Source organism: Haliotis asinina, chromosome 11, assembly GCF_037392515.1.
Source record: "Haliotis asinina isolate JCU_RB_2024 chromosome 11, JCU_Hal_asi_v2, whole genome shotgun sequence".
Lineage (NCBI taxonomy): Eukaryota > Metazoa > Mollusca > Gastropoda > Lepetellida > Haliotidae > Haliotis > Haliotis asinina.
In genome coordinates, this window is record NC_090290.1 from 49,808,512 (window position 1) to 49,821,906 (window position 13,395).

A 13,395-nucleotide genomic window follows, 5' to 3' on the forward strand; every position below is an offset into this window, starting at 1 on the left:
TGTAAAGGGAATACTAGAACCACTGTCTACCTCATTTCTCAGTAAATGCAAGCCAGTAGCCGGACTGCTCGTTTGTGAGATACCACTGTTTTCGTGTTGTGTCATGCCTTCTGTGTGTGCGTGTGTGTGTGTGTGTGTGTGTACATGAAAAGAATATTATGGGTTATTAAAACTTGGACTGACAATTTGGTGTTTGCCGTCACTCCACGCATAGCAGAGCCCCTCTTCATCCGCCAACAGCTCAAAGATGCCAAGCTGTTGGTATGTTGTTGTCATCCATTGACTATCGCCAGAAAACATCAGCCAAAACTGACGTGTAGGACCGTCGGCGTTATGGTCGACCACGAATGAAAACTCCTAGAGCTTCATCCGTTTATGTCACGTGGTGTTGTGTATCGTCGTTTGTCCAGTAGAACGGTCTGAAATAGCCCCAGGTCTGCGGGGTATACAACCATTCGACCTAACAGACGCCCGTCGTTATTCACAGAGCATGAAGCAGCACGACTGGCTTGGTGTCAACCCGACGTCACTGGAATCTGAGGTCGTTTGAAGAGCCCACTGTCAGACGAAAGTTAATTTGTTTAGTTTATGACGGATCGCCTCAGAAACACTTCATATACACAACGGTATTTCTTGGTATTTCTAAGAAGTACTCTCGAACGTGCAGTGGATATCCTAGACATGGTTGCTCTACACCACGTTTCGATCACAAACCTCTGAACACAAGGCCAGTCTTCGTGGACCACAATGCTGGGCCACACAGTGCACGTACTGTTGGTGATTACGTGAAAAGCTGTTGTAACTCCACTTTAGTCCGCCTGGTGAGAAGATTTCAATCCCTTAGTGCATTTCCCTGACATTACATGGGTCCCTGAATACACCAAACACATACTTCAGTACACAATGTTGATGTTATGGAACCAGCCCTGTAAGGGTGGAGCTCTATACCCCAACGCCATGCAGCTGATACGGGTCATTAGAAACAGGGTCGCCGAAGTTAATGCAGTTGGCGACGGGTTACACGCGAGATATAACATTGAGCTTGGGTACTGATACTTGTGTGACTCTATGTCAGAATCTTGCATATGACCTCATTTGTCACCGTCACAGTAACATACTTACCAGCACTACAAAATAAGTAACTGTTTGCCTCTTTTGCTTCTCTGAATGCACTGCCGTTTTTCGTTCCTTTGTCGATTAGATTTGCCATAGTATCATTATATGAAGGTTAGTTTATCCAGATGATAAGTTAAATTGACGTTGTTTATAAGTTCAGGGTCCCAAACCGATACTAGAAAAATATGCGATGTGGCGATACTTTATTCCATGTGTATCTATGTTCCTCGATAAGACTGTCATACTGGTTTAATCGCTTTGTAAACAGAACAATGTTAGACAAGTTGCAGAGGGGTTTTATTGGATCAGATATACCATTGATTATTTTCAAAAGAGCCCACAACCTGCCGCTCCCTCGTTCCCTCGCTCCCTCGTGTATTGATACAGCTGTTGACGGAGGGATGTAGGTCCTATATAAGTAGACTCAGGTGTGCGGCACTGTCAGATGTGTCAGCTGAAAACAGGCTATCAGGATGCTGATCACCGTCGTTCTATTACTGGCATGTGCCCCCCTCGTCACCCCCAACCCGGTCAGCACCCAAAACCAAACCCTCCGGTTTGGAGCATTTAACATCCAGATATTCGGAAAGACAAAGGCAAGCAAACCAGATGTCATGGAAACTATCAGAAAGGTAACAATCTGCCTTGTTAATTAATCCCAAACGCAGCAAATATTCAAAGTGTGTAACAGAGGCCTGTACCAGATTATCCAGTGATTAACGGTAGGAGAAACTTTTGCTATTAAAACGTCATCAACAGTGTCAACAGTGCACGCCCCGTTCTGTCGGATAAGACGTCTCCTAACCCATTTCAACCAAAACGTATTATCAAACAAGTGATGTGTGATGTTTAGCACGTCACGCCGATGACATGGTTTCGATTCCCAATATGGCTACATTGTGTGACGCTCATTTAAAGTTTCAACGCCGTGATGGTGCTGGAAAATCATACTCACTCACTCACTTCATATAGTAATGTTGCTGCTAAATATTCCAATTGGTGGAGACGTCTTGTTGGGTACTGACATGTATGTTGCTGATATTCACAAACTGGATTTTGGCTTCTTTGATTGATTAATGTCAATCGTTTGATACCGAAGAACGTTCTGAAGCGACACATTACATATATATATTCAGCAAAATGAACAAAGCCACAGACACACCAGTGCTAACAAATGTGAGGGTACTTTTGTTAATTCTTTTTTTTCTTTTTTTGTTTGTTTGTATTTTTTATTTGTTTTGCCATACACACGGTAATGTCATGTAGGCTGTTTAAAGGATGACTTGATGACACTCATGAAATATCTTGGCAAACCGTAAAAAAAGTTTCCAAAGAATGTCAACATCAGTCTTTAACAAATAAAAGCATCTGTCTGGGTCATAGGCTTCGTTGGTTGATGTTTCATAAACAGTGTGAAACTGTGTACAGTGTTGTCTATTTTGTTTTATTGGATTGACTTTAACAAAATAGTCATGCTGATTTCATTTAGAGTTTAAAGCCTGTAGCCGGAAGCAGGTGCTGATGGCCAACTTGTAAATTAAAGTAGTGAAAACATTGGCTCGAACCCTTGTTCCCGACGAACGAACACTTCAGCCACTAGGCTACCCCCGCAGCCCCTGTGTTACTCTCTGAGCTTACACAAGTGTCAAGTGCAATCTTTCAGTGACGTCAAGCGATCTCTAGTGTCACGCCGAAGACTCGGGTTCAATTCCCGACATGGCACGATGTATGAAGCCCATTTTGGGTGTCCACCTTCGTAATTGCTGCAATATTGCTAAATTCTGCTTAAAACCATACTCACTCACTCGCTCACTCACTCACTCACTGCTTAATCTCATTCATAAAAGTAACTGACGTCACGATGCGTATGGTATACATTTCCATTCTCTTGTGAGTCTTTGTTTAAAGCTATATAACACATATGTAATGTTGCTATTGTCTGTATTGGGACGATCATGCACACGACCCAGCCTACCGCACAGACACCTTGGTCAGCGTTTACGATGGTTCCGGAGACATGCATTATTCACGTATGCTCTCACGAATTACACGACTCTTAACACGATGAATACGTGCACTGGAACTAATTTAGATGAGTCGATATTTTCAAAGAGCATTTTCAAATTGATCCATTTCCTTTGCTATCCAACAGCAGTAACTTATATCGTTGATTCTTGAGATATGTACTCAACGGTATTTGTACTATCAAATAAAATCACAATTTTAAATGAAAACGACCATTGTAATATCTACCTGTATTTTCCAATTTACACGAGAAGATCTGGGTTACAACAGATCTTAAGCAACTAATTCTTTTGCAAGAGGCGGCTTTTATGATCGGGTCAGACTCGCGCACGTGAATAAGACCATATCCCAGATGCGAAGATCGATATTCATGGTCTTTAGTCACTGGATCTTCTGTCCTGTCCTCGATTACATACAGGTCGCTGTCATGGAAACCTGCAACTAGCAAAATAAAACAAAAGTTTCGCATGAGAGGTATTATATGAACTTATGCAATAACTGTCAAAAGCAGTTTAGTATTCATATGAAATCAAATCACTGAGGACATGAAAACGGTCTACTCGTATATAGACCAAGGATAAACTCTGCAATAGGACTTTGTCAGACATACTTGAGAAGCATGTCCCACTCAGAACAACGAAACTCAGCATTAGACCAACATTCGATTGGGCCACTGATATTAATTTCAAACCAAAGCACAGGAGCTCGACTGTAAGGAAATGGAGCCAGTAAACTTGAGGTTGATGGGTAAATATGTCAGTCAGCCAGGAATGTTGTGCATTACAGATAATCTCCACCTATGACGTCATGCTCGTGCAGGAGATCCGTCAGAAAAGTGGAGAATGCATGGAGCAACTTCTCGACCTGCTCAACACGTGAGTGATCTGTGAAGATCCGGGTTAGAATTGATCTTGAGTAACCCATGCTTGTCGTACTAGGAGACTAACGAGATCTAACGGCCAGGCTCGCTGTCTGAGTTAGTACGTGCCATTGGTTCCCAGTTGCTGAGATCAATGCTCATGCTGTTGATCACTGTCTCGTCCAGACTCGATTACAGACCGCCGCCATATAGTTGGAATAAGGCTGAGTGTGGCATAAAGCTAAATTCAATCACTCAACACATGACTGAAGTAATGAGCGCACAGAGTGTGTTGGGAAAGACTCGAATCATACCAGCTTCTTATGTTTAAAGATACGCCCTGTATGTATTATCGGTATTGAGGTTTGCGTTCATCTTGTTCATACTCAATATGTTGGTGAGGCTAGAGGTAAATGCGTTCACTCGTCAGAAAGAAGAATCGGGTTCAGTTCGCAATACCAATATGTAGGTAAATTGTCCGATACGTATTTTCGTATTTCTTGGTCAGATCATCTGGTTCTCTTTCAAGCGACAGTCCCTTATTACTGATGAAATAGTGTTCAATTAATAACAGACAAAGCCACCCAAACCATTTTACACATACTGTAGGGATACATGGTTCTTTTTCTTCCGAGTGGCCAGTTCATTGTTAACAAAAATTTGTCGTTACTAGGAGTTCTTGGTTATTTCAATTCACGTCTCGAATTTTTTATCATTTTCTCTTTTCTTCGATAAACAGCGTCCCGAAATTGCGCGTATTTTCGCGTTATATCGAGTTTATTTCGAGTTTATTTCAAAAACATGATTTCAGATATATTAATTTCAGCAACCGAAATTTCACTGAAAAACATAATTCATGCCACAAAAATGCCAGAAATAGGCTTTCGTTATTTACCCAAAGAAACGGTAGACCAATGTTGTTATTATTAATGGGTTTTTTTATGATGGGGTTAGGAAAATTAACGTACTGTGTTTCATTTTTTCCAGCAACGCGTCCACTCAGTTCGCATACATCGCGAGCCCCAGACTCGGACGTACTAGATCGAAGGAACAGTACGCCTATTACTACAAGTGAGTAAACAGTGAATGAGTGAGTGAGTAAACACGCTACACTATTTCTTTACTTCAAAAAGTCTGAATATTTACACAGAATAGTTATCATGTAAACGAAAACTTGATATGTGTCTGAAGCTTAGGAATTGATCAACGTCTTTTGCGTACTCTGCAAGTAAGTGTCTCTCCGAGTATTGATATAGTATTAATGTAGAATTGCCTGTGATCATCAACGTCTGTCATTATCTTTGCGTTCTGTCTACCTCTGACGACCCTCATAGAACTGAGAAGGGCGTCATCCAGATTTTTTCTTGCAAAAGTATGTCCAACTACACAGAACAATTAACTAGTAAACGTATGCTTATACTAACTGCCACTTCGGTCAATATTTGAATCTTATTAAACCCAACGTCGTGACAACGTTAGCCACTGGCTGAAAAGTACATTATCGTAACCTGAATGGACGGTCAAATCAAACAGAAGATTTGCCGACACGTCATGTCACCCACGACACGACAAAGACGCAATTTCAGCTGATGTTTAACAACGGCTTTCTTCATGTAATATGTTGCTATTAGACACGAGATACCCATGAAGATCCGAGCAACCCTTTCTTGTAGCAAAATGCAACAAGCGTTCCGTGACGTAAGGAATTTGTGCACTGACAAGAAGAATGCATATGAAAATAGAAACTCTAAGTACTGACTTTGGAAACAAGCCAATGAATTATCAACTAAACTCATGGACCGAAGCCTAAATGTATGGGCAGACGACTGGAAGACGTATTTTGAAAACATTAATTTGTAAATTTGACAAATGTATGGGCAGACGACTGGAAGACGTATTTTGAAAACATTGTAAATTTGACAAATGTATGGGCAGACGACTGGAAGACGTATTTTGAAAACATTGTAAATTTGACAAATGTATGGGCAGACGACTGGAAGACGTATTTTGAAAACATTGTAAATTTGACAAATGTATGGGCAGACGACTGGAAGACGTATTTTGAAAACATTAATTTGTAAATTTGACAAATGTATGGGCAGACGACTGGAAGACGTATTTTGAAAACATTGTAAATTTGACAAATGTATGGGCAGACGACTGGAAGACGTATTTTGAAAACATTGTAAATTTGACAAATGTATGGGCAGACGACTGGAAGACGTATTTTGAAAACATTAATTTGTAAATTTGACAAATGTATGGGCAGACGACTGGAAGACGTATTTTGAAAACATTGTAAATTTGACAAATGTATGGGCAGACGACTGGAAGACGTATTTTGAAAACATTAATTTGTAAATTTGACAAATGTATGGGCAGACGACTGGAAGACGTATATTTAAACATTGTAAATTTGACAAATGCTGCTACTGATATACAATTTTTTTCTGCAGGCAGTATCCCAGTATGCATGTGATGTTAGCTTGAGACGTTTGCGATGATGATGATGATATACTGAGGGAAACAAATAGGGAACACCACTTCATGACTGTGTCCCTTTATGTATTCTCAGATGTTCACCCGCAGTGCAATTCAAAGTTTAGGTTTGATTTGAAGCCACTTGTCGGAGAAAGCATTGCTCTTTCTCTTGTAAGTACTTTGAACTCAGTTAGCCTGGCGATAAAGTGGGATAAAAATACACTTATATCATAAAGGTCATTGTCGTTCGATGTTTACAATGGTATTGTCTACAGAACGGACAAGGTGAAGATCGTGGACACTAGATTGTATAATGACTCATCGGATCTGTTTGAGAGGGAGCCTTACAGTGTTCTGACGGAAGTCAACACAGTTGAGGGAGGTAAGTACTGCTAGAGATGTAAAGTGTAATGATGGATGTACAAATGTGGAACGAAGCACGGAGAGAATGCAGAGCATTCTGAAAGATGTCTGTTTGTTGTTTCAAGCCGCACTAGGCAATATTCCAGCTATATAGCGGCAATCTGTAAATAACTGAGTCTGGATCAGGCAATCCTGTGATCAACATCATGAGCATGTTATGGTAACACAGCTAGAGAAGTAGACACTGGCAAAAATGTATATAAAGGTTTCTGTTTGAGCAACACAGTACAGATTTACAGTGTTATCAAAAGGGACTATGTATGCTCTTCTAACCGGGGCACAGACATACGGTGTACAGTGGTCGGTTAGGTGTACACGGCACAAGACGTGCATTTTCTGATAGGTGTACACAGGAGACATTATATTGTACTGAGAGAGTACAGACATACAGTTCCAATAGATGGTTCAGAGACGTCTTTACTGCATGAACGAATTGTCATACAATGTAACTCACCACGAACAGCTCTAACCCTTTACTGCATGAACGAATTGTCATACAATGTAACTCACCACGAACAACTCCAACCCTTTACTGCATCAACGAATTGTCATACAATGTAACTCACCACGAACAACTCCAACCCTTTACTGCATCAACGAATTGTCATACAATGTAACTCACCACGAACAACTCCAACCCTTTACTGCATCAACGAATTGTCATACAATGTAACTCACCACGAACAACTCCAACCCTTTACTGCATCAACGAATTGTCATACAATGTAACTCACCACGAACAACTCCAACCCTTTACTGCATCAACGAATTGTCATACAATGTAACTCACCACGAACAACTCCAACGCTTTACTACATGAACGAATTGTCATACAATGTAACTCACCACGAACAACTCCAACCCTTTACTGCATCAACGAATTGTCATACAATGTAACTCACCACGAACAACTCCAGCCCTTTACTGCATCAACGAATTGTCATACAATGTAACTCACCACGAACAACTCCAACCCTTTACTGCATCAACGAATTGTCATACAATGTAACTCACCACGAACAACTCCAACCCTTTACTGCATCAACGAATTGTCATACAATGTAACTCACGACGAACAACTCCAACCCTTTACTGCATGAACGAATTGTCATACAATGTAACTCACCACGAACAACTCTAACCCTTTACTGCATGAATTGACATATTTGATGCATTGATAATGTAGCACTACTTGTTAACAATTGTCAACCAACAGATGTTCTGAGAATGGGTCTGACTGGCGTCCACATAAAACCTGACGATGCCGTCCATGAGTTACAAGCTATGGAGGCCGTCTACAATGACACCAAGAACGCCTTCAACACAAAGGTAAAGATACGTCTTTGGCGTCGGACTAATCGACCTGTCACGTTACTTTCCATAGCACTTCAAACACGACAGCATTCTTGTTTCAATATCAAAGCACAATGGTTATTAGATGGTCATCTTGTTGTTCCAACAGAGCGAATTAATTTGAGGACGGCATATGTTCTTGTTCTCGAAAGCGCCACGTTAAACAACAAACCAACCAATGCTAGCCCAACTAATTGTTCAAGTGCTGATGTCCTAGATGACTCTGACGCATTCCTATGTCCTATGAAGATATTATAGTTGATGTATGTTCAGGAAGGAATTTATTTTTAATGAATAAATTCACGATGTCAGTCGAATATTCTCCAGAAATGTCAAGTATGAGGAATATCTAAAAAGTGCATTAAAAAATTTCATAATGAATATGAAACCGAGACATATTGAACAAAAAAGAGAAACAAATTTATTATCCATACAGTGACACATAACCGAGTACATAAAAATCATATGTTGCACACGTGTAATAAACCATTTCACTGGTCAATTATCCGACCATGACCTCCATGACTCCATTGGAATGTGGAACTACTTTTTCATTCATAACTTTGTTACTTAAGTGGATAAGATTAAATTTCAATTCAAAATTCAATTTTTTTTTGTATGTCGCGCTCTTTTCTTAGTAGGATTACACAGGGAGTTTACGTCCATAGTGCCGTATCACTGTATCCTTAGGCGACCTTGACCTATACGACAAGCGACAACAGCTGATTTCATTTTACGTGGGGTTGTTTAGAAATAAAATGTTAGATACAAATGAATAATAAAAAAATTAGCACTCTCGCGAGTGTGTCATATTGTTTTTACGAAACTCGTGTCAGAAAAATCCATAATATGTATTTTTTTACACTCGTTTCGTAAAAACAATCTGACACACTCGCGAGTGTAATAATCTCTATTCATAACACGAAGATCACGGAACAATTCAACAGTTATTAACACTATGGCTGTTAAGAAAAACAGTAAGTGAGAATCGTTAAGAGGAATATTTACCCTGTAAAAAGCGAAATATCAACTTGACTAGTAACACTCAGGACGCAGCACATCTTGCTGTTCCAGAATATGATCATCATGGGCGACATGAACGCCGACTGCAGCTACGTCAAAAAATCCGAGCTGTCCAGCATCAAACTCTTCAACGACACCAAGACCTTTTGGTCCCTGATCGGTGACCTTGCCGACACCACGACCTCTAACACTGACTGCGCCTATGACAGGTATGTCGGTTGTTTTTGCCCGGCTGTTGGTATTGTTACTGGACAGTACAGCTGGTTCACCTATCCTGAGATGCGTCCCTTGGGTGTGACAGTATCCACCGATCATGGTTTCAAATTCCTAATACTCTCTTGTACTCACTCTCTAAACTGGCAAGACGTAATTAACGGGATTGGATGGTCGGGTTGGCTTGGTCCTTGCATGAAATCATATCTCATTTCGTGCTCGTGAAGCCCGTGAAGATCCAGGTTAGAATTGATCTTCAGTAATCCATGCTTGTCGGTAGGAGTGACTAACGGGATCGGGTAGTAAGTTTCGCTGACTTGAATGATGCATGCCATCGTATTGCATTTGTGCAGATGCTCATGCTGTTGATCACTTGGTTTTGGGATCCAGACTCGATTGTTACATACTGCCGCCATATAGCTGGAATATTGCTGACTCACACAGTCACTAGTGTTCCTCATGACTGTTAATGAATGGATTGCCAAGGCGCAGACCTTTGCCATACAGCTTCAGGAGACACAACCAGTAAAATGATTATAATACTTCAAAGCAAACTACATATATTTTGGTGAGTGTTCTATTGGAAACCGAAGTTGAGGAAATAATCAAAAAAACATTTTACTTTCATGGCAACAATCTAAATAGATAATGGTCGTATTTCACTTTGAACGTTATCGATATCGCTTAGATCAATGGATATTTTGACTGGCACTTTGCCTTGTTCATCTTTCCCTCCAGGATCGTAGTAGCTGGACCTGATTTGGAAAGGCACGTGGTAGCCTACCAGACAGAGGACTTCGGGGCTGAGTATGGGCTCACACAAGAACAGGTAGGTTCAACTCACACCGGAGGAAGTCATCGGGACATGACGTGACGTGACGTGACGTGACGTGACGTGACGTGACGTGACGTGACGTGACGTGACGTGACGTGACATGACATGACATGACATGACATGACATGACATGACATGACATGACATGACATGACACGGCCTAACAAGATATGATATCTTAGCAAGTCAGTCAGTTTGGTTTTAGCAATAATTTATTTGTACCCAGGCGGGGAATCGAAACCGAGTCTTCGGTGTGAGGAACGAACGTTTTAATCCTGGGCTACCCTACCAAACCTTCTCTGCATTACCACATGGCTGACACATCACTCGGAATGACAGTATATAACATCAGACCATGACACGATATGACACGTCCTGACAAGATATGATGTCTTAGAACACAGACACATGGCAAGATATGACATGATGGGAAGTCATGACATGACACGACCTGACAGAATGGCATAGATGACTATTCATGACATGTACCGGTAGCATGACAAGGACACGGCACGACGGGATAAAAAACGCCGACAGGAGCCACCAGAAATGGACTTCGTTGTTCATTCGTTGTTCTATCACATTGAGTCGAACCCGTGTCTTCAGCGGGATGAGAGGGTGCTTGAAAAACCACTAGGGTACCCCGCATCCCCGAAATGACACGACAGAGTGACACGATGCGGCATGGTGATGCTACCAGATAGGCTGCTGTGACACGTCAGAATGGCCTAAATTACTTGACACGACCTGTTGACACAACTCGATATGATCCGACAAGACACTGAACAATGACATCACATGTCAGAATGATATGATGTTGTGATCATTTCATAAAAAGAGCGAGCGAGCGAGTGAAGTTTCATGCCACACTCAGCAATATTCCAGTTACTAGTACATGTAAATAATCGAATCTGAACCAAACAATCCAGCGATCAACAGCATGAGAATCAATCTGCGCGATTGGGAACCGATGACATGTGTCAACAATGTCGGCGAGCCTGACCACGCGACCTGTTGTCGCCTCTTATGACAAGCATAGTCGTCTTTTATGGCAAGCATGGGATACTGAAGGACCATTCTTCATGGACCTTCAAGGGTCTTGGGGAAAAAACATTGACGATACAAATGTGAAGTATTATATTATATATTAATGCTAGACCCGGGATACATTATAAAAGATAGGAGAAACATCACATTTACTGTATAATATTGATAGAAACAAATAACTCAGGTTCGAAGACGAGTTCTCTCTGATCTGGTTCCTTGGTCTTTGCCCTTAGGTCTCATGGTTGATAGTGCGTCATCGTACCCGATAGCATGGATCGATGCTCATACTCTCAATCACTGGATTGTCTGGTCAGCTGTTATAAATCTGAAGGTTTGTGTGCTGCGGCGTTATACGGTCAACTCGAGTTTCCTTCCGCACATGGATACAATGTATGTAACTCATTTCTGGTGACCCCTGCAATCAGGACCCTGTTACCATAGCAGTATGATGTATTTTGTTTGCTTTGAGAGTATTATGTACATTTCTGTTTCAGGAAATGGCTGTCAGTGATCACTTTCCTGTGTGGGTCACCTTTAACCTCTAAACCCGGAAGTAAACAGTCCAGCCTTTCATTGATGGAAACGTTTCAAAATACTGTTTGGTTTTTTCTTTTGAGAAATAAATTGAACCAATGAATTGGAGACCCAACTGTTTGGAACGATTGCTTTCGTTTCCATCAGGTGCAAACGGTGAGTTAGCCTAGCGGTTAAAGCGTACGCTAATCACGCCGAACACCTGGGTTCGATTCCCCGCCTAGTGACAACGCGCGATCGTGACCCTCATTTCTTATACCATCTGCCATGAAATTGCTTGAACATGCAATGTCAGCTGATGCGCACTTCAGTTACTTCACGATGCAATGTCAACCGATGCGCACGTATAATCACTTCGAGTATTTGAGTTGTTTCAGAGGCATCCTTGAAGTTGTAAGTTAAAAAAAATGACAAGTCTTTATGGATAATCGACTTCTTTTTTACACAATAATTTACTAGAGGTCTGTAGTTATAGTGTCTTCATCAGCTAACATAAGGAGTACAAGCAAGAGAGTGAATTTAGTTTTACGCCGCACACTGCAATTTACCAGCTGTACGGCGGCTGTCTGTAAATAATCGAGTCTGGACCAAATACTCCAGTGATCAAAATTATGATCTTTGATCTACTCATTTGGGACATGCGTCAACCAAGTCAGCGTATCTGACTATCCTATGACCCGTGAAGGCCTACCCGGGGTAGAATAGGCCTTCAGCAACCCAAGCTTGCCATAAAAGGCGACTGTGCTTATCGTAAGATGCGACTAACGGGATCGGGTGGTCAGGCTCGCTGACTTGGTTGACACATGTCATCGGTTCCCAATTGCTCAAATCGAGGCTCATGTTGTTGATCACTGGATTGTCTGGTCCAGACTCGATTATTTACAGAACTCCGCCATATAGCTGCCGCGTAAACCTAAACTCACTCACTCACTCACTCTGACTATCCTATTCCGTTTGTCTCCTCTTACGACATCCATGGGTTACTGAAGATCAGTTCTAAACTGTAGTGTCTAGTAGTGATAAAATGGTAGTGTAAGTAATTAAGTGTAGTCGTGTCACCGCTGCCTCTGCTGCTGCTGCTGCTGATGGTGACGGTGATTGAAGTATCCCGGTTATATTGGCCTAAATTACTTTTGGCTTTTTCTAAGAGCCCAATAAGTATTTTCTGTTAAAAACGGTATTAGTGACAAAGAAAGACAAAACAGATCAGCACCGAAGAAATTGCACACAAACCTAGAGCACAGGCCTAGATTTTCGAACCTCTTAAGATAGTCAAAAGTGCCATACATTAACGTTAACTTATGACTGTCTCAGCGCTATGAGAGCTTCGAAAATCTAGGCTCTGGTCACAAATCATATGGGCTAAGCAGTTTGGGGTGACAGAAAGTCCTTGGATGGGGAAATGTGTCTGTCAGCTTGACTTCTGAGAGTTTGAGGAACGTCAGTTCTGTCCTGCAACGAAGCACACATGTGGTCTCACCCGAGG

The 13,395-nt window shown here is 41.4% G+C and overlaps 1 protein-coding gene across 1 annotated transcript; it reads left to right on the forward strand.

The window, feature by feature from the left end:
- Positions 1 to 1,589: 1,589 nt before the first annotated feature.
- LOC137255236 (deoxyribonuclease-1-like) lies at positions 1,590 to 11,920 on the forward strand. Its single transcript, XM_067792674.1, has 8 exons — positions 1,590 to 1,748; positions 3,928 to 4,016; positions 4,988 to 5,071; positions 6,757 to 6,863; positions 8,121 to 8,233; positions 9,332 to 9,489; positions 10,232 to 10,322; positions 11,870 to 11,920. The coding sequence occupies exons 1-8, from the start codon at positions 1,590 to 1,592 to the stop codon at positions 11,918 to 11,920; spliced, it is 852 nt and encodes a 283-aa protein (XP_067648775.1).
- The last annotated feature ends 1,475 nt before the right edge of the window (positions 11,921 to 13,395 follow it).

Coding starts and splice junctions, on each gene's coding strand:
- LOC137255236 (XM_067792674.1), top strand. CDS start 1,590: ATGCTGATCACCGTCGTTCTATTACTGGCATGTGCCCCCCTCGTCACC. Junction 1,749..3,927: donor TCATGGAAACTATCAGAAAG/GTAACAATCTGC, acceptor TGTGCATTACAG/ATAATCTCCACCTATGACGT. Junction 9,490..10,231: donor ACTGACTGCGCCTATGACAG/GTATGTCGGTTG, acceptor CTTTCCCTCCAG/GATCGTAGTAGCTGGACCTG.